Source organism: Crocuta crocuta, unplaced genomic scaffold (genome assembly GCF_008692635.1).
Source record: "Crocuta crocuta isolate KB4526 unplaced genomic scaffold, BGI_CrCroc_1.0 scaffold16, whole genome shotgun sequence".
NCBI classification, from domain to species: Eukaryota; Metazoa; Chordata; class Mammalia; order Carnivora; family Hyaenidae; genus Crocuta; species Crocuta crocuta.
Window position 1 is genome coordinate 9986969 of NW_027531893.1, and position 26983 is coordinate 10013951.

The following is a 26983-nucleotide window of genomic DNA, read 5'->3' on the forward strand; positions in this document are numbered from 1 at the left end:
AGCGTACACTTTAAGTGAACTGTACGGTATGTTAATGGTATGGCATGTCAATAAAGCTGTTATGGTGCAGTGGGGGAGGGGGGAGAAGGGAATAATGACCATAATAGTATTTTTTGCAGACCTATTATGGGCCACAGACTATAATCAAGTCTCATTGTGTATAGTATTTTAAATTTTTCCTTATCCCTAATGTGGATTATTGTACATGGGGCTTGGGAGACATGACCCCCTGCCTCAAGGTGGGTCCACCTCTGTGAGGGGGACTCATGCTTTGGTGCTCTGGCTGGGTCAGGCTGGGATCCTGAGCACATATCTCCGCTTTCGCTTTGTTCCCAGCCTTGCCCTGTGTCCTCAATTCCCTGCACCAGCGAGTCTCTCTCACATGTCTGACCAATCCCTGTCTTGAGCTCTCCTTCCCCGGACACTAACCAAGGGAGGTCAGCTGGTGAGCTGGCTCTCCTGACCCTCTATTACCCTCTCTGTGAGCCCTAGGGCCACCCACTGGCTCCCAGCCTTCGACATCTCCCACAGCCCTCACCCACTTTAAAAATAACAAAGACTGGGGAGCCTAGGTGGCTCAGTTCAGTTAAGCATCAGACTGTTGGCTTTGGCTCAGGTCATGATCTCATGGTTCATGGGTTTGAGCCCCGCAGAGGGCTCCATGCTGATCATGTGGAGCCTGCTTGGGATTCTCTCTCTTCTCTCTCTGCCTCTCTCCCTCTCAAAATAAAGTTTAAAAAATAAAATAAAAATAATGACTTTCTATTATAAGCTTCAGCTTGCTCTTTTCAGTGGCTTTAAAATTTCCTTTGCACTGTTTATCTTGACTGTGCTTCGTGCCTTAGGACGGCAGCTGAATAAGCTATGGAACACACACAGTGCAGCTGTAAGAATCAGGAAGATCTCCATGAAATGTTATGCAATGATAGCCAGGAAAAATTATGTGAAGGAAGTGCAGAAAGCATATACAGTAAGCTTTCTTTTGTGTAAGACGGGATAATAAAACACACACACGATGCATGCAGCTTACCCTCAAATATATCAGAAAAGAGATATATATTTGTGCTCTCACGAATAATAAACAAAAGAAAGCAACTGGGGTAAAATGCCAGATAAATCTGGGTAAAAAGAATATGGGTTTTCTTTTAACTGACAATTTTTCTGTAAGCTTTAAAATATTCCTAAATAAAAAGTCTGAAGAAAAAAAAAGCAACGCATGCTTGCTAAAAATAAAATCAACTATTGTAAAAATACAAACATGGAAGAAAAAAAAAAAGGAGGGTCAGGAAAATCTCTTAACTTTCTCTTCCCATTTGAGTTCAGAGTGTATTGTCCAGATAATTTAAATGTCTACGCCAATCATACAGGTACTAGTCACAAGTCTACGGCAACGCACAGATACACAAGTCCACACTTCCACAAAAATGAGATCTGCCAACTCTTATCTATGGACTTGCAACTTGCTCTTATTCACTCAACACTGGATCTTTTCCATTATTTCACTCTGGACACAAAGCTCGATCTCAGAACTACCCTCTAAAAGTCTGAAAACTGTATTTCCGGTCTGCAAACATCTAGGCTGTCAGCTGATCATTCTGTATTTTGCACTGGGAGGTGGGGCAGGTTCAGCGCCCTTGAGCCCCGCGGACTGCTCAGGTCCACGGAGGAATCAGAGTTGGCACAGCTTCTCAGAGAGCTGCCGGGGGACCTGGGAGCTCACCACTCCTGGGAGGAGGGAGTCTCATCACCCAGCCACTCCCCAGCAGGTCTCGGGGATGGGTCCGTCTGGTCCTGTTTGCTGCGGGACCATCAGCACAGGAACCGACCCCCAGGCATAGGGAGCACCAAAGCCAAGTGGCGCTGCCCAGGGTGAAGGGTGCACCGTCTCCCACAGAAGCTGGGACCCAGCCTGCTGACAGACAGAGGTGAGCAGCCACGGCTGGCGGGTGACGACTCCATTACCACAGCACCAGGCATTCCCGGGCTGGGCTGCTGCTGAGAGCTGGGCCCGTGCCTCCCCTCCTCCCGAGGGCACTATGTAACTCCCCAACATCTGCCAGATATCTGCTCCACAGGACGTGAAACATCTGGCTCGGCTGATGGATCCGCAGCCTCCTCTCCCCAGAGAGGACCGGGTGGGAATGAACGGCCAGTTGTTGAAATGACCTTCACTCAAGGCCAACTCGTCCCTACTCTATAACCACAAGAGATATTTTTCTTTCTTTTAGAAAAACATGTCCTCCCATTAAAAAACAAACAAACAAAAAAAAAACTACACTTTCCTTGCCTCACCTCTGTAATAATCGACAGAAATTACACAGTTCACCGCTCAAGGCTTCTCTTCACTGAAACTACAAGAAGGCAAGAGAAGGGGGTGAAACTATGGTTCTCGAAGGCAGAGAAGCGGCCCCGAGAACCCCAAGGGCTGTGCGTCTTCAGCTGGACCAGGTTGAGCCCCACAGAAGAGCAGCTGGGGAGAGAGTCCCTGGCCATCACGCCAACACCCAGAGGGGCCCGGTTCCCGTGTGTGATGTGACGTTTCTGCTTCCATCACCACACCCACCCGCTCACGCTTACGCAGGACACAAGCCTTCCCGGCCTTTGGGGCACCTGAGCCTCCATGGCCCGGGATGCAGAGCAGCCCCCCTCCCACCGTGAATTTGAGGATTCATGATGCACCAACAAAATTCAGACTCACCTCCCGTTTATCTACATGGGAGGCTGTGCTCAGCGTTTCCATTTAATTTCTCCCCTTCCCGACGACGTGGCAATTCAAAACTTGTGTGGAACACGCAAGGGGAGAGCTGTATTTTAGTAATACTAATATCTAGTTGCCAAAGAAACAGCTGCAGCTTGGGTTAGAAGTCAGGGGGATATGGCCTTGAACCTCAGACTGCTACGACCAAGCTGTGAGTGTGGCCTGTCCATCAACCTCTCTGAACCTCCATATGGTCACGTGGAAAGCAGGACTCGTATCGACCACCCCCCCAGGGTCACTTTGAAGATCAAGAGAGACTGAGAGCCGTGCCCAAGGCTGCACAGCAGGAAGCTGTGTGTGACGTACTCGGGCAGCGCTCAATAATTATACCTTCCCCTCATCCTTCTCGACGCATCTGATCAGAAGATCTTCTTTTTTCATTTGCATCAATTACATCTTTTTCGCTATTCATAATTTCCTCTTTATTTTTAAAAGAAGATGGTGGGCTGGTGTGTGAGATGGAGTGTGGGGCACACATTAAGGTTTCAATCCAGAATGGACAATTTTCTAGATTTCCATTACCCGGCTTCCATGCCCTATCTTAAACACAGCTGTCAGGACAAGAGGCTCATTAAAAAGATTGTTTTGACTGATGGCATGTTCATGTATCAAAGTGGAAACCCATCCAAAAATACTCGAGGGAGGTAGACAGAGGTGGCAGTGAGCCGTGGAGTGGAGCGGTTCTGCAGGGTGTCGAAGACAAAATTTGCTGGGGAAAAGGTGCTCTAGTCTGGACCTGAGACAGGGAGGTCTCGGAGGGGAGCTGCGGCCGTGGAAATGTGAGGGTCTTAGGAAAGTCCGCTTCTGTGTCAATAACCAGAGAGAGAGAGATGGCCATCAGGCAGATGGGAGCACGGTATGTGCCAAATTAGCGTGCTTTTGCATGAGCCCTTTTCACGGTGGCCTTCTCTGGACACTGTCCACACCCTTGTCTTCCCGTGGGATGACCACTGCCTCCGTGTGACCTCAGCTCCCCCACTGCTGATGACTCCAAGCCATTTCCCAGTCCAGACACTGGTTGGACTGAGTCGAGGTCCCCTCCTCCCTACGTCCCTGCAAGCAAAAGGTAAACTTGACTCATGCACTGCTTTCACCCCCAATGCCCGCTCCTCTTGTGGGCTTCCCCGGGCCAGCACGCAGTCACCTGCTCCGGGGACGCAGGCCATATGTCCCGCTTTTCTGCTAGAGCCCGCTCCCAGCGCTTTCAGCTCTGTGCCCTCAGGACGGCCTCTGTGACGGCCAGTTCCCCTTGTCTCCCCGCCTTCCCAGCCGCCCTCCTCTCTGCCCCCAGATGTGTCAGGATGACAATGGCCTGAATACATAAAAGGTGCATTTGGACAATTTACGATGTACTTATCCAACCGCCGTAAAGAAAGGGGGCGGGTGGTCAGGGTGGATACGGTTTCACTCAAGGACCTCACTAAACATGCAGGTTCCTTCTGCTTTTCTGCTCTGCTGGCCTCAGCGTACGGCTTTGTCCCCAAAACCGCACGATGGCGGCAGGGCTTCTAGGCACCGTGTCCAAGTTCACGGCAGGAAGAAGAGAAAAGGGCCAACCGAAAGCTGTCCAGGAAGCCCCACTGGCTAGATCCCAGGACTGGGGCAAGCGGTCACACTAGGGGTCCAGGGGTCTGGAAGGCGTGTGTTCAGCCTGTCACGCTGGCATCCTGAACCAAACCAGGTCGGGAAAGAAAAAAGTGCATCCTACACAGACCGAGCAAGGTTGTTCTTCCTAAAATGCGAGACTCGATTGACATAAAACCTTTCTGTGCTTCTCTAGTACCTGAGGGTCCTGATCTGGCTCCTGTTGTCTGCCACCAAATGACCCGAGTCCTGCTCTACTCACAAGTGGCTTCAAGGGCAGCGCCCACACGCACCAGGCTGCTGTGGGGCTCCGGCCTCAGCTCACGCTCTGTCCTGTGTTTTGAATGCCTTCTTCCAGCTCACATCTGCCTGGGGAACTTACTCATCCTGCAAGCCCCTGCCTGCTCAGCTCCTGGAGGACAGCGTCCTGGCCCAGCTGAAACAAGTTGATTCTCCTTCCTCCTGATTCCAGCACATTCCTCTCCTTTCATCCCACAGGCTCTTGCTTCCCACCTTGGTATCCTCCTCTACTGGCCTGTGAGGACACAGGGCAAATCTATTTAACTGGATATCCATCCTCAGAAGGGAAGAGAATAGAGCTCTTGCTCTATAAATGACTGTTGGCAGATGGATGAACAGACGGACAGATGGATGGTGAATGAGTGTATCAAACTTGAGGCAACTCATAAGCTGTATGTTAGCAGGTGCCCTTGGAAGAGGAACTCCGATCTCCCCACTGTGTCAATATTATCTACAGAAAAGTAGCGTTCCGGTGTTTTCCAACCTTACAAAAGAATTACCATGTTCCTGGTCAAGGAAGGCCCAGTTATTACTAACTAGAGGGTGGAAGACAGAGAGAAATGAGCTCTGATGTGAATCATGTCACTTAAATGCCACATGACAAACTACCTTACCTCCCCAGGAGGATGGACGTTGAGGGGATGCTAACAGATCCCTCAGGGAGTTGCTGTGAGTTTCAGAGATGACGTGTTTAAGCCCCAGCACAGGGTCTGTGCACACTGGAAACACTGTGCTTTCCGGCACTGTCCCTGAAATCTGGTGTGGACGTGGGGTTCTTTCTTCCTCCCCACGGGAGGCACTGCTGGCCACCTTCCAATACCCGTGCCCTTCCCTTTTTCTCTTTGCTGAAAAAAATTCTGCTTTTCTTCTGGAAAATGTCCTGCTCTATGAGGTCATGGGCTTCCTCCTCCCCAGAGCTGAGATCGTGGCAGGTAGTAATTCCCCTCCTGCGGCCACCATGTGATGGACTGGGAATCGGCCTGTGGCCCGGGTGTGGGTATGAAGCTGTGTGCGAGGAGACCTGCTGGGGTCCTGGGAGAGGTTCTGTTTCTTTTCAGAAGCCCCCTATCACTTCTGAATGTCAAGTCCAGAACTGTGGCAGCCCTCTAAGAAGGTCCAGTCCGAAGAAAAGGCTACGTGTATGGCAAGTGGAGGTGGGCAGCGAGCAGAATCACAGCAAGACCCTGGTCCCCGAGCTGGCCTGGCTGGGAGCCTGAACCGTGCCCAGACTTCTACTTACGACATAAGAAACTTACTCTCTGCACTGGGCGAGTTAGGAGCTTCCTGTTACGGCCACAAGGAACTAATACTACTCTACACTTTTTAGGACAGTAACTCTCCTTTTGGGGTGACCAATAATCTACTTTCAAACACTAAATAAACTGGCTTTTGGAAGCTCTTACAAAATAACAGACTTCACTTGTTCTCTAACAGGTCCGTGCGCTCCATTAGTACACTATTTTGTCAGTGACCTTCCTGACATCCTTTCTCTGGCTCATGAAATTGCTTTCCCAAGAATCACACGTTCAGTAGGACCGAGGCGTGGACCCAAGGCAGTACAGCGGGCACGGAAGCGGGAGAAGGTGGCTCAGGAGGCTTAGGCCATGTCTGTATGACAACTCAGAGGCAATTTGGAAGTGCGAAACAGATAACACACATCAGAGGCAGAGTGTGTCAATAAAAGACTCAAAACACGGTCAATCAAAAACAAAGAAAGGAAATCTTTTCCTCCCTTAGACTTTAAGTTTTTCACATTTAAGATTAAATGTGGAAAAGGCTAAGTGACATAATTTTTTGAAACAAACTGATGGCTCTGTAACTATTATCCTTATTAATTACAAGTGTCAATGGTGACTGATCTTAAGTATCTGGACCAGAGGTTGGGAAACTACAACCCAGTGACTGTTTTCTTAGAAGGTGCACTTGGGTGACTCAGTCGGTTAAGCGGCCAACTTCCGCCCAGGTCATGACTTCACAGTTTGTGGGTTCGAGCCCCACATCGGGCTCTGTGCTGACAGCTCAGAGCCTGGAGCCTGTTTTGGATTCTGTGACTCCCTCTCTCTCTCTGTCCCTCCCCTCTCCTGCCCTGTCAGTCTCTCTCAAAATTAAATAAACATTAAAAAAATTTTTAAATGCCTGTAGGTAGGTTTATACAACCAGCTATTAGCCACCTACTCTGATTTTTGCCTCTTGGCCCACAAAGTCTAAAATATGTACTGTCTGGCCATTTATAGAAGCAGTCTGCCAACCCCAATCTAGATGCCACTGCAGGGATTCTTTTCATTCTTTTTTCATTTTTTTGGAAAAACTTAAAGAGGATTCAGATGAGTGCAAATAATAATGCAACATTTATATTCCCACCACCCACAGAAAACAAATATTAACATTTTATAACATCTGCTTTCACAGTTTTTCAGAATGAAAAAATTATAATTATATAATTTTTATACCCAAGTCCCCTTTGACGGCCACACGCTATACCAGAGGCACCTGCCTTTACCTTTAAGGAATGGGTACCTTTCGCCAGAGAGTCAGGGACTTCGACAAGGTCAAAACACCTGTTCCTTAACTTCTATCAGAAGACAGGAAACGGAGACACTGATCACAATGCTTCTAGGTGTTGAAGGATCAATCACACAAAAAGCAGTCTTTGTCACAATACATGGGCTTGGCACAGAGAAGGCAACCCCGAAAATCTTCTGACTTGAATGGGTGGCCCCATCAAAGCAAACATTTGATGGAGCGATTTCATGAAGACACAGCCAGGAAGTAAAGGTTGTTAGGAATGAAAAGAAGGAAGGAAGACGGAAGAAAAGTCCCTGATATGGAGGCTGTCAAAGCCAACAAGAATGACACAATTCTCACATTCTTAAGGGAAACCAGGCCCCTTTCAAATAATAGCAGGCCAAGTATTTACACAGCTTCAAATGTAATTTCTGGAGAAGAGGAATTTAAGTATTAGAAACAAATGTCTGATGTATCATGAAGTCCCCTCTAAGACGGCTGCATTGACTGTAATTCTCTGGGCTCCTTCCCTTTGCCCCTTCGACCCAGCCTTCTGAGGTGAGGACCAATGCTCCTCACCATTGTCCCCGTAGTTCCCAAAAGCAGAGAGCATGCACAATCAGGGTTCAAAACGTAAAGATGAACAGAGCAACAGGCAAAGCACCCAAGTCCAGAGTTCCAGTAACTTCTCCAATCAGAACCTCTTCAGTGAAACATGACTGGAGGTCACATCTGGCTTTCCCAAGATCAGTTTCAGGCATGCATTTCTTTCCTTATTTAAAATTTTTTTAATGTTTATCATTTTTGGGGGAGAGAGAAAGAGAGAGAGAGAGCGCGCGCGTGCAAGCAGGGGAGGGGCAGAGAGAGAGGAAGACAGAATGTGAAGCAGGCTCCAGGCGCTGAGCTGTCAGCACAGAGCCCGACACGGGGCTTGAAACTCATGAACTGCAAGATAGGCATGCATTTCATAAATAAAAAGTGTGCAAGCATTTCTGGTTTAAGATTTCAACCTGTTTAAGGACATTAAAGTGTCCAATAATGGCAAAAGGGTTCAATGAACATGGTATGTATACAATACACAGTATAAAATATCAGTGGTTTGAGGAACATTTTCAATGATACAAGGTAATGATGTGTATGACATCGTTATTCTCCTAAAATGCTCATATAAGATCTCAGCTGTATGAAAAGAAGGAACTTCTTTTAAATTTTTTAAGTTTACTTATTTATTGGAGAGAAGGAGAGAGAGAGAAAGCACAAGTAGGGGAGGAACAGAGAGAGAGGAAGAGAGAGTGAATCCCAAACAGGCTCCATGCTGTCAGCACAGAGCCTGACACGGGACTCGAACTCAGGAGCCATGAGATCATGACTTGAGCCAAAACTAACAGTGGGACACTTAACCAACTGAGCCACTCCGGCACCCCAGGAAGGAATTTCTTAATAACAAGAAAATGTTAATGAATAGATTGTTTATAAACCAAGCCCCTTCGAAAGCAAAACAAATAATACCAACCTGTGCAACCTAGCAGAGGATGGCAAGTCACATATCATACTCAAGACACGAGACTTCATCAGGCCAATGGAAATGACACCTGGGGAACTGTCAGAATCAGGAGTGGGGAAGTCGTCAACACATACTGCTCTGGCAGAAGAAATACACACACGTGCACACACGGGCGTTCCTGAGAAGGGCAGTAATCAGATTACAGAGGACTCAGGATCAGACCCTTAGGAAAACTGATGAAAGCTGCAATTATTTTTCTCTCGTGCCAAAATGACCCTCTGTGATGCTACTGTCAAACCCAGGATGCGGTTGAACAATTATTTTAGTCTTTTCAGACCAAGGAAACCAAGCCAGCACTCGATTTATTCCTTATGCATTCTAAAAGTAGGTGCAAGTTTGCAAAAGCAAACAGCAGTTTGGAAAATACAAGCTGAAGTAAAATGGAAATGGATTGCCATGATTTGTCTCTTTTTGCAAAATAATGTCTCAGACCAACCTTTATCTTTTTTTGTTTTAATGTTTTATTTATTTCTGAGAGAGAGAGAGAGAGACAGACAGCATGAGCAGAGAGAGGGTCAGAATCTGAAACAGGCTCCAGGCTCTGAGGCTAGCTGTTAGCACAGAGCCCGACACGGGGCTTGAACCCACAAACCGGGAGATCATGACCTGAGCCAAAGTCGGACGCTCAACCGTCTAAGCCACCCCGGTGCCCCAAACCAACCTTTATCTTTATTTCATCACTATTTTCTAAGACCTGCAGTCCCCATTTTTTTTAAACAACTTTTTAAAAGTCTGTTGATTTACTCTGAGAGAGTGCATATGCATGCAAGGAGGGGAGGGGCAGAGGGAGAGAAGAGAGAGAAAGAGAGAACCCCCAGCCGGTTCTACGCACAGTGCAGAGCCCAACTCGGGGCTCGATCTCACAACCGTGACATCGTGACCTGAGCTAAAACCAAGAGTCAGATGCTAACTGACTGAGCCACCCAGGTACCTCCAGTCCCCAGTTTTTAAGTGAGCTTTTTCTGGTGCCCATCATCCTCAGGTATGATGAGCCCCTCGGACTTATTTCCCAGAGGAGCCAGCCACGGACTACAGGGGTGGTACGGACCCCTCCCTGCTTGTCTGCAGAAGGCATAATTCACATGCTCAAGACCAAAGGACGAGCTGAGAAGCTCACTCCAGAAGAATGACCGCTGCTTGCCGAGACCGGAGGGGCAGCCTACACCTGCAGCGGACCTCCCCCGAACCTCAGTCCACGGACCCCTCAGACAGGGCGGCGCTAAGCCTCCCCGGTGAGGTGGACCAGCTCCTTCCTGAGGGAGCCCTTGCAAAAGGACAGGTGCAGAGCAGACATGGGGGAGGGGGGCAGGCCCCAACCCACGCTCTCGTATCTTGCCGTCAACAGCCGTGCCTGATGTGCACTCTGCTCATCACCCTGACAGCAGCGAGGCTCAGAGGTCAGAGCGCTGGGACAGGGGCCTAGCGTGACCACCTCCCAGCTGTCCTGGTCTATAAAATCAGAGCAGCAGGACCCGTACTGTTTATTAGCACTCAGAGTACTGCGCTGTCATATTTAGTAAGTGGTAATTATTATTACGTGAATGTAAATTGTGCTGTAAATGGCTTATGAAGTCAAACTGATACGGAGGAGGCTGGTTACCCTGCGGTGTCTAGCGTCTACCGGTGGCACCGCACGGGGCTGTCGCAGGGACATGGGACCCCAGCGTGGTGGGCAGAAGAGTAGCAGAAAGAACATGGTCAGAAAGACCGGGGCCCCCACTCTGGCAGTACCCCAGCGAGCCAGCAGTGGGCCAGGGGCGTGCACTTGTGGGAAGGAGACGGTACATCCCTTATGCCCCGACTGACCTAACGCGAAGTCCCTCACAGGACTGTCAGGGACTGACGCTCTCGGCAGCAGGACGGGGAAGCCAACAGCACCTTCACTGCTGAGCCCTCGCCAGGACCCAGACCGTGCGTCACGGAGCCGGCCTCTCGTAGCCGATCCCCACAAAACCCTGACACGGAACTAGGCCGGCTTCGCAGCTCATCGGGGGTGGAGACAGTACACGGACGCCTCGCGGGGCTGTTGGGGACGCTGTGGTGACAGTGGGGCACGGCCACTGGTGATTCCCTCAGGGCAAGAGTAAACCCGAATGGGACCCGTGGCTCTCAAGAAGCGTGTTCATCTTTTCCCCTTTTCAGCAGAAAAGCTGCTCTATTAGGGTGTCGTCACCGGCATCTGGGAGGGCGCGAGGCTCCGCCGAGGGAGACACCTGCACAGGCCAGGAGGCCGCACCCAGGCAGGGTGACCAGGCGGCAGGTGGTGTCGCGCCTGCCCTGGACATGACCCCTCGTGCTGGACAACGTTACCGCAGGGAGCTCCGGGCCTAGGCTCCCGATGCAGCACAGGGGAGCGCTCTGTGTACGCGAAACACCTGAGAGAAGGCCCTTCCCTCCCTCTCACGTGTCTATAATTTACATTTAAAAATGACTCGAGCCAGAGGGCCTCCGTATGCTCTCAGCTGCCTCACCTGTACGACGGACAGGTCACAGGACCCTCAACGTTTCTATACCAAAGGGGTGTCATTCTTTCTTTCTTTTTTTTATATTTTTATTTATTTCTAGGAGAGAGAGAGAGAGACAGTGTGAGCAGGGGAGGGTCAGAGAGAGAGGGAGATACAGACTCTGAAATAGGCTCCAGGCTCTGAGCTGGCAGTCAGCACAGAGCCCGACGCGGGGCTCGAACCCACGAACCGCGAGATCATGACCTAAGCGAAAGTCGGAGGCTTAACAGACTAAGCCACCCAGGCGCCCTGGGGTGTCATTCTTTCACTTCTAAGTGAATCATCATGCGAACGCTTTTTCGTTAAGTAAAATTATGAAAAACAAGACAAAGCAGTTTCTAGCCTGTTTTAAATAACAGTATTCTAAATGTTCACTTAGGCTGTTGGCCACGGTGGGGGCAAATGCCTCTTAAAGGAAAGCGAGTCCAGTACCTAAAAATACCTGAACCAGTATGGGACATCGGAGTGTTCAGCTCAGCTAGGGATATTTCAATTTCACAAAGGACATTTCACTGCTCGTGTGGAAATGACGCTAATTGCTATTTTTTTAAATGACCTAAAAAGAGAAGATATAATATTTTGATTTCGTGAACTCAAACAGTCACTGCTGCTTCCCATGCACTTGCGCCTCATGTCTGAAACGCCGCGGTGGGGTTCTTCAACAAGATTTTATCATTTTTTAGCTTGAGGGGGACCTACCAGGCTGCGCAAGGCACCGCAGGCTGCTGTGTGCCCTCCCCTCCGCGGTGCCCAGCCCGGGGCCCCTTCCACTTGTTGAATGAGTAAATGTTGACTTCACTCTGGGAGGCAGCAGCGCACAGTTCCACACGCCAGATTCTCAATTTATAAATATTTACAATCAGGACTTGATTTCGACTTTAATTAGCCCAACTGTTACGGATACCTCCAAAGTGAGAGATGTAATCCATCCCTTCGCACCAGATGCAGCTTCGGCACTCGGGCTCTTATCTAGGTTTACAGTGAATGAAGCCAGACATCAGATGACTCAAGCATGACGGTTTAGGGTGAATCGATCAAAACATATAACAGACCCAACCTGGGAAAACGAATTCAAGACCAAATAGAACTTAAAGACGGTAAAATTCCTCAAGCTGACAGGCGCCCAGAAACTCTGGATTCTATAGACGCTGAAAAAAAAGGCCAGGTGATTGTTTCCTTTGCACGTGGATCTCGAGAAACTTAACAGAAGACCATGGGGGGAAAGGAAGGGGAAAACAGTTACACACAGGGAGGGAAGCAAACCACAAGAGTCTCAAATACAGAGAACAAACTCAGGGTGGATTGTCGGGGGAGATGGGTGACGGGCATGGAGGAGGGTTCTTGTTGGGATGAGCACTGGGTGTTGTATGTAAGCCAATTTGACAATAAATTATATTTAAAAAAGAAAAAAAGAACAGGTGAGGAGTTCTCACTTGAGAGTTGGTTACATTTTTTTGATGTTTATTCATTTTTGAGAGAGAGAGAGAGAGAGAGAGGAGGGTGCACACACCAGTTGGGGGAGAGGCAGAGAGAGAAGAGAGAAATACAGAATCCAAAGCAGGATCCAGGCTCTGAGCTGTCAGCACAGACATAGGGCTCGAACTCACAAACCCTTAGGTCATGGCCTGAGCCAAAGATGAACGGTTAACCAACTGAGACACCCAGGTGCCCAGAGTAACGGTTAAGAAAACAATCACTGGGGCGCCTGGGTGGCTTGGTCGGTTAAGCGTCCGACTTTCGCTTAGGTCATGATCTTGGGGTTCGTGGGTTCGAGCCCCGCATCGGGCTCTGTGCTGACTGCCAGCTCAGAGCCTGGAGCCTATTTCAGAGTCTGTATCTCCCTCTCTCTCTGACCCTCCCCTGCTCGCGCTGTCTCTCTCTCTCTCTCCTAGAAATAAATAAAAATATTAAAAAAAAAAAAGAAAACAATCACTAAGATCGTTTTTTAAGATGCATTTTAAATTTTTTAAAAATGTTTGTTTTTGAGGGAGAGAGAGAGAAAGAGGGAGGGAGGAAGGGAGACAGAGAATTTGAAGCAGATCCATGCTATCAGCACAAAGCCCGAAGTGGGGCTCAAACTCATGAACCCTGAAACCATGATTTCAACCAAAGTTGGACGCTCAACTGACTGCCAACCAGGCGCCCCTTCTAAAGCATTTTAAACAAAGGGCATTACATTTGTAGCAATGTGGATGGAACTCGAGAGTGTTATGCTGAGTGAAATAAGTCAGGCAGAGAAGGATAGATACCATATGTTTGCACTTATAAGTGGAACAGGAGAAACTTAACAGAGGATCGTGGGGGAGGAGAAGGGGAAAAATAGTGGGGGAGAGGGAGGGAGGCAAACCGTGACTCTTGAATGCTGAGAACATACTGAGGGCTGATGGGGGTGGGGGAGAGGGGAAGGGGGGAGATGGGCATGGAGGAGGGCACTTGTTGGAATGAGCACTAGGTGTTATATGGAAACCAACTTGACAATAAAATATGAAAGAAAAAATAAATAAACAAAGGGCATTGTGAGATGGCTACCACTGCCTTGTGGACACGTTTGCTAGATTCAGAAAAACCTGATTATGACATTACCATTCAGAGGTGTGTTTAGCAAGACATTAACTGGTTTAGAAAAAGTAAGGAAAGGGAGAGAGGCAAACCATGAGAGACTCTTGAATGCTGACAAAAACTGAGGACTGATGGATGTGGGGGGAGGGGGGGATGGGCATGGAGGAGGGCACTTGTGGGGATGAGCACTGAGTGTTATGTGGAAACTAATTTGACAATAAACTATTAAAAAAAAAAAAGAAAAAGTAATGAAGAGCCAAATTCCATCACTAAATTCCAGAGGAATTTCCCATCTAGTTGAGCGCCTCCTGGCTTCTGATAAAACCAAACGTAACCTGTATCCCTCACATGCCCTGAAAAACCTCAGACTCCTTGAGACACGGCATGACTTCCTGTGCTTCCCAGGAGCTAAGAGACTTTCTGTCTAGTTTCACTTCCTGTATTTGTATTACGAGAAGAGCTGCTAATTCCTTTCGTTCTGCATTTACAAAGTTACACCGGCACACGCGCCTCTCCCTGCGAGGAGACCCTGCCCCTCCCGCCGGCGTCCCAGGGCCAGAGGCACTGCCTATAGGTGACGCCAGACCCTGTGTAAAGCAAATTTGCCGGCTGCGGGCTCACAATACGGTACAAGGTCATCTCACGGCACACAGCCCTTCGTGAGGCACATACGCGTCCCCGCCTCCCTTTAATCTGGTGCTCACACCCACCCTATGAGGCCAGGACCAGAACCCCCATTTAACAAGTCAGACAACTTAAGGCAGAAAGCTGTTCGGCAGCTCATGTGAGCCCGGTGCAGCTGGGGAGTGGCACCAATGGATCTGAATCCGGGTCTGTCTGAAGCCAAAGCTTGTCCGCTGCCCCGTGCTGTGATACGGCCTCATCCCTCCCGCCACGGCACACGTGTTATCCTGACGCCACCTCCATGAGGTCCACCGTGCCCCCATGCTACCTGTACTATTACTATTTTTCTTTCACTTGAACAGCTACTTGTATTTTTTCGAACACATATTAAAATAAACACCCAAGCACAGGACTTCAGTGCCCCCATGTCACCGCCCACAAGGGCCTCCAATGGAAGGTGCCTCACCCAGGCATGCCCTCCATGAAGGAACCTGAGGCTCGCTCTGGGCAGACCCTTCGGTGGGTCACCAGAAGCACTCTGAAGTTAGACGCATGCACGGTGAAGATTCCTCTAAGCCAACGGCGGGGAAAGTATGACTTGCCAGCTCACACTCTGCTTTTGTAAGTTAGAGTTTTGCTGGAACACAGCCACACTCATTTGCTTACGTATGTCTGTTACGGCTTCCATGTTACAAAAATGGAGCTCCGCAGTTGCCATGGAGACCAAAGCCCAAAGGCTTTTTTTTGTGTGTGTGTGCCCCTTGGCGGAAAAAGTTCACCGAGACCCCCGAGTTAGGTGATACATTTCCCATCCAAGACTCAGTTCGCCAACATCAATCCAGAGGGAATACGGACGTTACCTTTGAGTCTGCCAATAAGTATGTGCATCAAAATTACTTCCATTCCACTTAGCTAAAATCTATTGTTGATGGGGCTACCCCATGACAGTCTTGGCGAGGGGCTGGGCTTCCAGAGGTGAACAAAGCCAGGATTCCATTTCTTGGAGGAATCAGGACATAACATATAATTTCAACCCAACTCAATAAGACATCAGAGTAGAATCTGATGTTTTATTTTTCCTACAAAGAGGACCCTGGAAACCCGACCATTTTGTTCTTTCAAACTTTGAAATTTTAAAACGATAACCATGGGCTAAGATCTCTTTCTGTTTTTTTTTTTTTTTTTTTTAGAGGCATAAACACTGGAGATGAAACTATTTCTGTGAAATTACTCATTAACTTTTGAAGGAAAGATCAACTTACTGGAATTTTTCGTAATTGCCAAATGCGCTCTGGGCTCCCTTCTACACAGTTCTCATCTCTACGTTGAGAATGGAAAAAAGAAAAGGCATCAAGGCATCAAGGGAGACAAGGTCAGTTAAAAGAGCCAGACTTTAGTTTTTTTAAGATTGAGTTCTTAAATTGGAATCCGTATTAACTGGGTCACAAATTAACCTTTTGCTGAAAAAGGCATGAGGGAGAGAGACAACGGCCAGGTTCAACCGCGATTTCATTATCTACTATCTGTCTTTGCAACTCAACTAGGTATCAGGTGAATTAAGGGGAAAACCAATTTCTACATCCCGTGGATGTGATGAAATTGATTATCCTCAGGCAGTGCAAAGGAAGACCGAAAATTACGGGTGCGGCTTCCCATCGGTGCGTCTGTCCTGCCCTGATAACTGTTTATTTGCGCTGGCTATTGACGCTTTTGTATCACACAAAGAAGGTTTTTAACTGAGCTTCCCAAGTAGAAACAGAATGAGTCCGTTTCTAGGGAAACCTGAGCGGGGAGGCTCGCAGGCTTGGACTCACAGAAGGGATCTCAACACACCCGCGGGCCCACTGTATAGTAACACCCCTCCTCCTCATTCACCTCATCTCGTTCGAAACATTAATGCAACAATGAGAGATGATTGTTGATGTTCGTTATTAAATCATTTATTCATCCCACACAATGATTCAGAATTATTCATTAAGCTTGCTGGAAGGAAGCTGGGTTTTACCTCCATGGTGGTTTTGGGAGGGATGTGCTCTTTAAAAGGATATTTTATAACAACACAATTATCATAATTAAAAGCTACCCTGATATTCTGATGAGCTTTTGACATATTTTTGAGTACCGGCATTTTAACACAGGGAGATAAATGAGACCAGAATAGTGCGAGGGAATAATATGCCTGTGGGGGAGAAGCTGAAAGCAGCATTAAACAGCAGCATCCCCCCCAATTTTACCACGGTCTTGAAGTTCACGGATCTTATGAAATGTCAGTTGAACTCTGGCTTTCCCAAATGAGTCCACGAATTACACTGCTGTGACCCGAGTGATCTCCTGTAGCGTGAGTCAGGGGGGCACACATTCCCCATCAGGGCCCACCTACCCGTGCCTCTGTTCCAAGCAGGTCACTCAGCCTGCCACCGAGCCGGGTCCACATGCAGCCTGGGTCTCTTCCCGACGTTGCCCTTGGCTTGCTCTGTGTCTGGAAGGCCGTAAAGCAAAGGGCCGGGCTTGCTAAGCCACTAAAACTGACAGGTGACAGCGTCAAGGACACCCAGCTCTCTGCTTTTCCCAGGTTAAGCAGGCTTAGGTGAAGAGCCTAACGTCAGTGGCCAATAGGACCTTCTCCTAAGTGCAGGTGCCTGGTGGGAACAGTGTGGGGCCACGTGGGAAGAGAGAAACTGACTGCTGTTCGAACTGAAGAGCCAGCATCAGGGCAGTCGTCACCAAAGCGAAAAGCTTAGGCACCGCGTGATGTATGCTCGACAGTCGGAACCCACCTTGGAAGAGCTCTATGCCCAGGAGCGCTGTGAGAGCGTGGACTGGCCTCCGTGCGCAGCGTACAGTGGGTGCTAACCAAATAAATGGGCTGTGTCAGTCCCTCAGTCATTCCACAAACACAGGGGAAGCACTGGTTGTGAACTGACCCGAGCCAGGCGTCCTAACGCAGAGATGAGAGCACCTCCACACTCAAGGAGCCGCGTCTGGTGGGTGACTGAGAAGTGGGCACAAACAAGTCCTCTGGGATCAAGGAGAGCTGAGGAAGAGCCCAGGGTAGGGCTGGGGGCACCTCACGCAGAAGGTGCGAAGGGCAGTAGCTGGCCAGGGGAAATGGAAGAGGCAGAGGCAGTGGGGGAGAGCGGGGCCCCAGGAGCGTGGGGGGCTGCAGAGCTGCTGCCATGGCCGAGATGGTGGCCTCAGGAAGTGGACAGTCTGGAGAGATGTTAAGGCACCGGAAATACCAGAGTATATTCTGGGCAAGGAGGCCCTACTGGAGACGGGCCCATCAGCGTTCCAGAGCCGGACGCCATTAAGAGTGGAACAAGACAACTACTTCCTCTGCTCAGTCTCATGCTGGGCAAGCAAGCGCCTGACTGGGACTTGGCTTCCCATGCTGTCCCGCCCGCGGGCAGAGGCTGTGCTGTTGGGGCGGAGGGGAGGGTTTCAGTCTTGCTTTAAGTCAATCGGTTGGCATCCTGGTGGTAGACAGCCATCTCTGTGAGCCGGGAAATGGAACCCACCTCAAGATACAGACCAGCTGTGGGTGTGCTGGGACCTCGCAGGGCCAAAGACGATGCCGCCTCCGGGGTTCCTGTGGGTGCCCAGTTAGATCTGTGGGCTCTCTCTTTACACATGTCCACAGGTCTCCGTATCCGGGGGTGCTGTTGGGCCCCCTCGCGGACACGCCACTCAAGAATGCGGTTGGCAGGAACGGCGAGCAAAGAGCAGCCACAGAGATGGCATTTACATCACTTACCATGTGATATGAAAGGAATCACTTGCCTGGCATTCAGTGCTCTCTGGCATTATTCTCTGTTACAAAGTAGTCTCCGTGCTGGTGCTCATGCCATCCTGACCCTTCACTTCCGTGTCATCGAAACGGTTTTCTGCACCGACTCGAGCATGGCATGAAATTTCAAAGCCTCAATAGAAGTTTTCCAACTTCATCTCCATGGAACAGTTGGAAAATGTCTCCAATTATGCAAGCTCTTTGTAAAATGTCTCAAAAATACAGAAGGGCCTATTGTACATTTTGCAAGTAAATGCGAACACATTTAAATGTGTTCAAAGATGAAAAGAAGAGTGTAAGATTTTATTTTTTTTAAATGAACACTAGCTATGGGGTCAGGCCACCACCTCCCCATCTCCCTGCCTCCTAACAAATAAATGGATGTGTTTAAGTTTCAGAAGCATTTGATGAAGTACAGTCTGGAAAGATCTGGAAGGAGGCATTAAAATCAAAAGAGGAGACAACGGTCATCAAAGCCGGAATCCTGCTGAGTCATTGGTCATGCAGGGAGTCGGCGCGGAGCACCCGGTTCTCATGACAGACACACTGCGGTGCTGTGGGAGGGGCGACGGAGGGGCACCGACCAGTGCTTCATGGGTGTGTGTGTGTGTGTGTGTGTGTGTGCGTGCGCGCACACACGCACATGTTCAATACGTAATTAGCTAAGTGTTTACAGCAGGTTCAATCAGATTAAATGCATTTCTCTCTCCTGGTTCTGGGGAGAACTGAGTCCTTGTTCTAGGAAAGCTGATGAGGCCCCAGGCCTCCCCGGGGCTACATCTAACACTGGTGGGAAGCCTGGCTCTTGAAGACCACCGGCCGATGGGCAAGTTCAGGAAAGATGACCCTGGCAACGTCCCCTCTCCCTGGTCGGTAGAGCTGCACTCAGACCCCCATCCAACCCCACTCACTCCTACCTGCAGCTCCCACCCCCCCCCCCCCCAGCAGCCAGCAGCTGCCACAGCTTCACTACTTGGTAGGCCAGGGGCTCCTGTAATGCTTTATAGGCCCTTTGTCCTTTAATCCTCACACCCGCCCCGTGAGAGAGCTCCTTCTGCCACTCCCACTTTACAGATGACCACACTGAGGCTGGAAGGGCTAGGCGGCTTGTCCAAGGCCACAAGGCCAGTAAGTGGTGAAGCTGCGGTCAGAACCCAGTTCTGCCCAAAGCCCCATCCTCTCTCTGCTTTGCCAGGCTGCAGGGGTGGGGGGTGGGAGAAGGCTCTGGAAGCCCCCTCTCTAGACGGCCCTCCCACCAGCCCCCGGGGCCCAGGGCGCTACCTGCTCTGATGAGCTTGTCGGCCACCTCCTTGCGCACGGCCTTGGTGAGGTTGAAGTAGTCGTCGTCCTCGTCGATGCTCCGGAGGAAGAGCGGGATGTGCTGGAAGACGACGGCGTGCCGGCACTCGCGCTGTCCCGCGACGCTCAGCTGCTGGTCCAGCCACTGGTCCTGCGCCTGCTTCAAGGCCGGGCACCCGGAGGCATCGAACCAGAACTGGGAGTTGAGCACGAGGCACAGGACGCCCCCGACCCAGAAGCTGAAGTAGTCGTCGCCCCAGGTCCGCTGGAACTCCGCCACGGTCTCGGGAGTGGGCGCGTTGCCCAGGTCGTGGTTGCCGCTGACGAGCACCAGCGGGATGTCGCTGTCCACACGGGCCAGCACCCGCTGCAAGTCCGCCGTCTGCTCCTTCCGCCAGGGCGTCCCTGCAAGAGTGAGGGTCACGTCTGAAAGGGCCGCGGCTGTTCGTGCATCAACACGAGAGAGCACGAGCTAGGAATACACACAACCGGGCGTGTGGGCGCTGCAAACAGTATGTTAGAAGCAGATCAGCAAGTGAGGCAGGAACCTCTGGCCCCTTCCCTCGGGGCGTCGAGGACATTCCGTGTCTAAGTGGCCATCTGCCCAACGTTGCTCACAGAGTTGATGATATATGATAACATATGATAACATTCATATATTGAATATTAGTGAATATTAAATATTAGTGAGGCTTCATTTCTTTTATTCAAATGAAAAATAGTTGTAGCTTTTCTGTCTGATCTCAATGGGTCATCATGTGCACCCCCTATTGTGTGGGCACCGCGCTTTGAACGCTAGTCCCAAACCAACTGCCGCTTAAAGTTATTCTTTACCATACACATGCCCTTGCAGACTGTGTGAGCACCTGTGCGGGAAAAACTCTTAGAACCCAAATGGCCAGATCGACTGGTCTGTGCATCTTGGCAAATCCCACCTCCACACCCCATCCAGGGGAAGAGGTACTTTTATATCCTACTAACGGTGTGAAAACGGGCACAGGCTCAGCGTCTTAAATATTAAGTGTGTCTCACTCCGTCCTACCCCAGAAACACAGGATTCAGTACGGAGATAATGGTCTGGACAGAGAGTTCTCCCTCCTCCAGATTCCTGGTTTCCACACTTCCTGTCATAATGGAGTAACACTTTAATGAACGGGATTTGAAATGACCAACGACATTCTGGATCTGTTTTTGGTTGTTTTTGTTCGGTGTGGTTTTCTGAGCCCCTCTGTGCTAATTCATTCAACAAATCTTTACTGAGGACTGTGTCTAAGGCACCGATTTCGTTACTGGGGCAAGCTGTGAGCCAGAGACACGAATCTTTCCCTCCCACCGGCGAGTCAGACAACCGGTCCAGCAAATGATAGGCGCACACTATCCATATCACATGTCGTGAATTATTGCGGAGAAGAGCAAGGTGGGAGAACAGGATTCCTGCACCACATGAGTCCTGAGGAACATGCTCAATATTGTGCACAGACAGCAGGAGGAAAATGCCGAGAGAAAACAGCAGCCCCGTCTCCCCAGGGACAGTGGAAAGGCACCTGGAAAACCTTGCCATGAGCAGATGAAAACTATACCCAATGTTCTGTGTCTATCGTGAACTTAAAAGGAGGCCACAAGGTCTCTGCAAAAAGACTGCAGTTAAGAAGGAGGACCTAACGCAGAGAGGAATTCAGTCTAGAAGGTCATACAATAGGCGGGCGTGATGCAGGAGTGGGTTGGAACAGACTCGGGGAAGAAAGAGAAACGAGAGAAAACCGTTTCAGGAGTTCCAGCTACAAGAAATTAGCAGGACCAAGAATTCCTTTATAGACGCCAGTTTTTCTCGCTACCCAGTGTGGGCTTGGAAAGAATGCACACTCTCTAACTGGGGAATGTGGGGGCCCCTCGTACCTCCACCCCATCACACTTGGGCAAGGGGTGATTCAAATCTTCGGTGCCGTTCATGGCCTTGCCTTTGGCCTGCTGATCCGTGTCACTTCTGGACAGACTCAGTGAAGTCTCCACCATAATTGTCAATGATTCTATTTCTCCTGTGATTATGCCAAGTTTGGTGTGCACTGACTTTTAGCCATGTTGTTGGATGGGGAAGAGTTCAGAATTCCCATATCCCACTGACATAGCTTTACAATGCATTCTAATAAAATAAATAAAAAGTAAAGAAAGAAGTAGATCTACACTGATTCAACAGAAAGATCATTAATATATTAAGTTAAAAAGGTAAATGCATGGAGGAAAAAAATCACATGTAAATTTTCAAAAGGCTTACACATATTCATGTATGGTGGATAAAATTTCTCCGAAGACGTAAAGGAAACTATTGACTTTGGTTAAATCTGGGAGACAGAAGTAGGGAGGGAGGGGGACTTCCACATTCAGTTTAAAATCCTTTATATTACATTTTAAAAGTTCCTTCCTTCCTTCCTTTTTCCAAGCTTATGTACCAACTTCCATTTTTATTAAAAAGAAGTGATTTTTTAAAGGTGACTTTAGTTCCAGGATCCTAAGGTTTAAAGAAGATTCAGGAGAGGCCAGTCAGGCAGCTCCATTTCGAAGCGACCCAATTTCCGGGATGAGTGGAATTTGCCTGGGGAAGGGGTCAGCGGGCTGCCCGCCGCAGGGGGAGTTCTCCAGGGGAGAAGCAGGTCCTGCCTGGCACCAGGGACCAGAAAGGCCCTCCCGCAGTGGTGCTGGGCATTAGCTCACAGCCAGCGTCTGCCTCCTCGCTGGGCTGGGCTGGCCCTGGGGCTCCTGACGCTGCTGGTTTAGCGGAACCTGGACTGTGGGCACCCGTGCTGACTTTACAGAGCCCCCTCTAAGACCCCACTGGTCAGTTCTTCTCCCATCTGGAGGAATGGGAAGGGAGGACGAATCTTTATGGCCTGGAACGTGATAAATCATTTCCAAGGGACTCCACAAACCGAGGCTAATCTTTCCTTAACCGGTGTTCTAGAAATCCCAAAGCCACCATGCATGTTCCCTTCTTTCCATTCATGCAGATGTGGGGACACTTATCTGGCACTCGCAATGTGCCAGGCACTGTTTTAAGGGCTGTCCTCACACATCAACTCGGTCTGACAACCAGTGGGGAGTCAGGGGTTAAACCCGGGACTCCAGCTCAGAGGGCTGCTTCTCATTACAGTGTCTTGGTCACAGACTAAGATCCTAGCTTCCAGGGTGACTTCTCTGAGCCATCCTGATCCACAGGACAAGGACTGGGTAACACACTGGGATGTAGTGTCTCCCATTCCTGGTTTTCAAAGGGCATTTCATCACGACCCTTCACACACTGACACAAATGATGATCGGAGAGCTAATGACGATTCACAAAAAAGCACCTTAGGAGAAAGGTTGGGTCAAAACAGGGAAAGGAGACCTTGCCTACAAGCAATCTACACTGAAGAGCTGTCAATTACACACAGTAATAGAATGTTCGTTTCCAAACTTTGGAGGCATCCTGCTTTAGGCGAAACCACAAATATCCCGCAATAAACTGTTAAAAATCATGAAACCCAACTTTCCTGGATCTCCTCAGTCAAATATGAGCCTCTCTCGTGAAGCTTTTCCAGAACTTTCTACACCCCTAACATGGAGGCATGGTGTAGACGTGAGGTCTAGGACACCTGGGTTTGGTCCGTAACTCTTGCCCCTTATAAGTCACGTGGCCTTGGGTGAGTCATTTGGTTCCTATGAGCTTTGGTCACATCGTGTGTGAGATGAAGATGGTGACCTCCATACCTTAGAGGGTAAATATAAGGATTCACACCAAGACCATGATTTCCAGAGTTTACAGACAGAGTTGCAAAAACGTTAGCTGTCTTTCCCTCCACCCCCACACCCGAATGTACTGAATTCTCTCTTTTTGACCGGTGACTCACAGTGTGCACACAGCAATCAATAAATCATTTCTGAAGGAAAGAAAACATTCCCCAGGGATATGAGTAATTTTTAGGTAAGAATTTAGAAGCAAAGGAGTAACTTCTCGATTACAAAAAGCCAAGCTTAAGGAAAACATTTGCATTATTTTCAACACACTTTCTTCTGCATGTATCAGAATGTCTTTCGGGTCAGGACATCAATAACCCCTTAGTATTATTAACAGAGCTGCTAGTACATCTTAATAGAAGGTAGTACTTTCTAAAGAAGTCATATTATTAATAGCAAAGCCCAAAGCCAAACCTCACTAGCATCAGGAAAAGAAAAAATGTTACCTTGGCCAAGGACACGGAGCTTCCATGAGTTTCTTAAGAAATGAGCAGGGCTCTGCACTTCACAGGAAGGATGGAAAGGTACTCAGGGAAAGAAGAGACTTTGGAGAAGGAAGAAAACTGGCAAGAAAGGACTGAGAAGAGAGAAAGAGATCCCATTAAAATTTTAGGATTATTTGTTCTAGTTCTGTGAAATATGTTTCTATTTTGTTTGGAAATAGGGATTGCATTAAATCTGTAGATTGTTTTATGTAGTACGGACGTTTTAACAATATTCATTCCTCCAACCCATGGGAATGGAATCTTTCCATTTGTTTGTGTGAGCTTCACAGAACTCGAACAAATAATCCTAAAATTTGTATGGAACCACAAAAGACTGAATAACCAAAGCAATCCTGAGAAATAAGAACAAAGCTGGAGGTATCACAATCCCAAACTGAAGTTACATTACAAAGCTGCAGTAATCAACACAGTATGGAACTGGCACAAAAACAGACACAGAGATTAATGGAACAGAACAGAAAGACTTAGAAATAAGCCCATGCTTATATGGTCAATTAATCTACGATCAAAGAGGGAAGAATATCCAATGGGAAAAAGACAGTCTCCTCCACACCCAGTGTTGGGGAAACTGGACAGCTACATGCAAAAGAATGAAACTGGATCACTTACGCCATATACAAAAATAAACCCAAATGGATCAAAGAACTAAATATAAGACCTGAAGCCATGAAAACCCTAGAAGAGAGCAGAGGCAGTAATTTCTTTGACATTGGCCACAGAAACATTTTTCTAGATATGTCTCCAGAGGCAAGGGACACAGAAAGCAAAATTAAACTATTGGGACCACATAAAAAAAAAAAAAAAAAACTTGCACAGTGAAGGAAACCAGCAACAAAACAAAAAAGCAACCTATGGAATGGGAGAAGATATTTGCAAATGATATCTCTGATAAGGGGGTTCATGTCCAAATTATTTAAGAACTTATTCAACACCAAGACAAGAAATAACAAGTACCGGCAAGGATGTGGAGAAAAAGGAATCCACTTACAGTGCTGGTGGGAATGCAAACTGGTGAACCATTGTGGAAAACAGTATGGAGGTTCTTCAAAAAATTAAAAACAGAAATACTACCTGAGCCAGTAGTTCCGCTACTGGGTATTTATTCAAAGAAAACAGAAACATGAACTCAAAAAGATTATTTCGGAATTACTTAAATAGCCAAGATACGAAAGCAACCATATCTGGTCAACTGATGAATGGCTAAAGAAGATGTAGTATGTATATAAAAATGGAATATTAGTTATAAAAAAGAAGGAAATCTTGCCATTCGCTAAGTGAAGTAAGTCAGAGAAAGACAGATACCACATGATCTCACTCATTTGTGGAATTTAGGAACAAACAAAGAAAAAGGAAACAAAAAACAAGAGTCTTAAATACAAAGAACTGATGGTTGAGGAGGGGAGGGGGCCAGAGCGACGGGTGAAAGAGATGAAGGCATTAAGAGGACACTTATCGTGATGCGCGCTGAGAAATGTAGAGAATTCCTGAATCATTATCTTGTACACCTGACACTAATATAACACTATGTTAATTACACTTGAACAAAAAACAAAAAGGAGGGAGGAGAACTCTTCTGGATGAGTTGCCACGGCAGATGAGGGGCACCTGCTGAAAAGTGGGTACCGAGAGAAGGCGGCGGCCAACGTGAAGAAGGACCCGATGTCAGTACACACCTGCTAACTGCTGAGCGCTCTGGATGGGACTGACAAGGGTGGTGTGGAACCTGTGTTGTGTTTAAAATACACATTAAAAAAATTTTTTTAAATGCAAATAGTTAAAAGAAAACCAGGAGGTAGAAAACATTATAGAGATTATGAAAAAATATTTATGTTAGTCATTACTCTTGAATTTTTTTAAAGTTTATTTATTTATTTTGAAAGAGAGACAAAGAGAACCCCAAGCAGGCTCTGCACTATCAGGGTGGAGCTTGACAGGGGGCTTGAACCCATGAACTGTGAGATCATGACCTGAGCCAAGACCAAGAGTGTGACACTCAACCAAAGGAAATATCCAGGTACCCCATTAATTTTGAATTTTTTTTTTTAATGTTTTATTTATTTCTAGGAGAGAGACAGGGAGAAAGCGTGAGCAGGGGAGGGTCAGAGAGAGAGGGAGTCACAGACTGAAACAGGCTCCAGGCTCTGAGCTGGCAGTCAGCACAGAGCCTGACGCGGGGCTCGAACCCACGAACCGCGAGATCATGACCTAAGCGAAAGTCGGACGCTCAACCAACTAAGCCACCCAGGCGCCCCAAATTTTGAATTTTTAATATGCTGTGGCACCATGGAATGTGTAACCTGTCACTATTCATTAAGGTGGAGATCATTATCGTCTTTCTTTGCAAATAGCCTTAAAATACACGGTCTGATAAAATCTCTTCGTAGACTTGGAAAAGAAGTAAACATCCTTAACTGGATAAAGTACATCTACAAAAAACCCGTAGCTAATGCCACGCTTAATGGTAAAAGACTGAATGCTCTTCCCCTCTGACTGAGAACAAAGCAAAGATGTCTGGTCTTAACCATTTCTATTCAACATCACTCAGGAAGTTCTGGCCAGTGCAGCAAGGCCAGAAAAAAGAAATAAAAAACATACAGATTGGAAAAGAGAAAATAAAACTGCCTATTCTCAGAGGACATGACTGTCTCTGTAGAAAGCTCCAAAGAATCTATTTTTTAAAAAGATTTCTAGCTTAATAAGGGAGGATTAGCTTGGTTGTTGGATGCAAAGTCACTATACAAAAATTAACCGCATATATACTAGCAATGAAGAATGAGAGGTATAAATAGAAATATTTGAAAGATATTTAGAGGGTAGAAACAATGGAAGTCCTTGTTGTATTAGTCACGAGAAACAGAAGATGGACTTAAACATAATTCCTGGCATTTCAGGAACTGGGAGGTCATATCATTTATTGACATAAAAAAAAAAAGAATGGGAAAGAAACAGATTCAAGGTAAAAACCAACTGCTCTATTTCAATATAAAACTTGATGTATTGATATGGATACAGGCAACAAAAGGAAAAAAAACAGATAAAATGAACTTCATGACAATTTTTAAAACTTTTGTGCATCACAAGATGGGAGAAAAATCTGCAAATCATATATCATATAAAGCATTAATATCCAGAATATATAAAGAACTCCTAACACTCAACAATAGATTAGGGCTCCATCTTCTGAAGGGAAATAACGCTGTGTTCCACTTACAGCATATCTCTACC

At 47.8% G+C, this 26983-nt stretch overlaps 1 protein-coding gene and 1 long non-coding RNA gene across 2 annotated transcripts in view; one reads left to right on the forward strand and one right to left on the reverse strand.

The window, feature by feature from the left end:
* The window catches only part of CPPED1 (calcineurin like phosphoesterase domain containing 1), a 102365-nt gene that overhangs the window by 15120 nt on the left and 60262 nt on the right, over nt 1-26983 (reverse strand). Inside the window, exon 3 of the mRNA XM_077773328.1 lies at nt 19467-19889. Coding sequence (XP_077629454.1) covers nt 19467-19889 — 423 coding nt within the window. The remainder of the gene's footprint in view (nt 1-19466; nt 19890-26983) is intronic.
* On the forward strand, nt 15168-18897 carry LOC144239285 (uncharacterized). Its single transcript, XR_013337364.1, has 3 exons — nt 15168-15276; nt 15589-15770; nt 18578-18897. It is a non-coding gene; the product is annotated as an uncharacterized LOC144239285 (long non-coding RNA).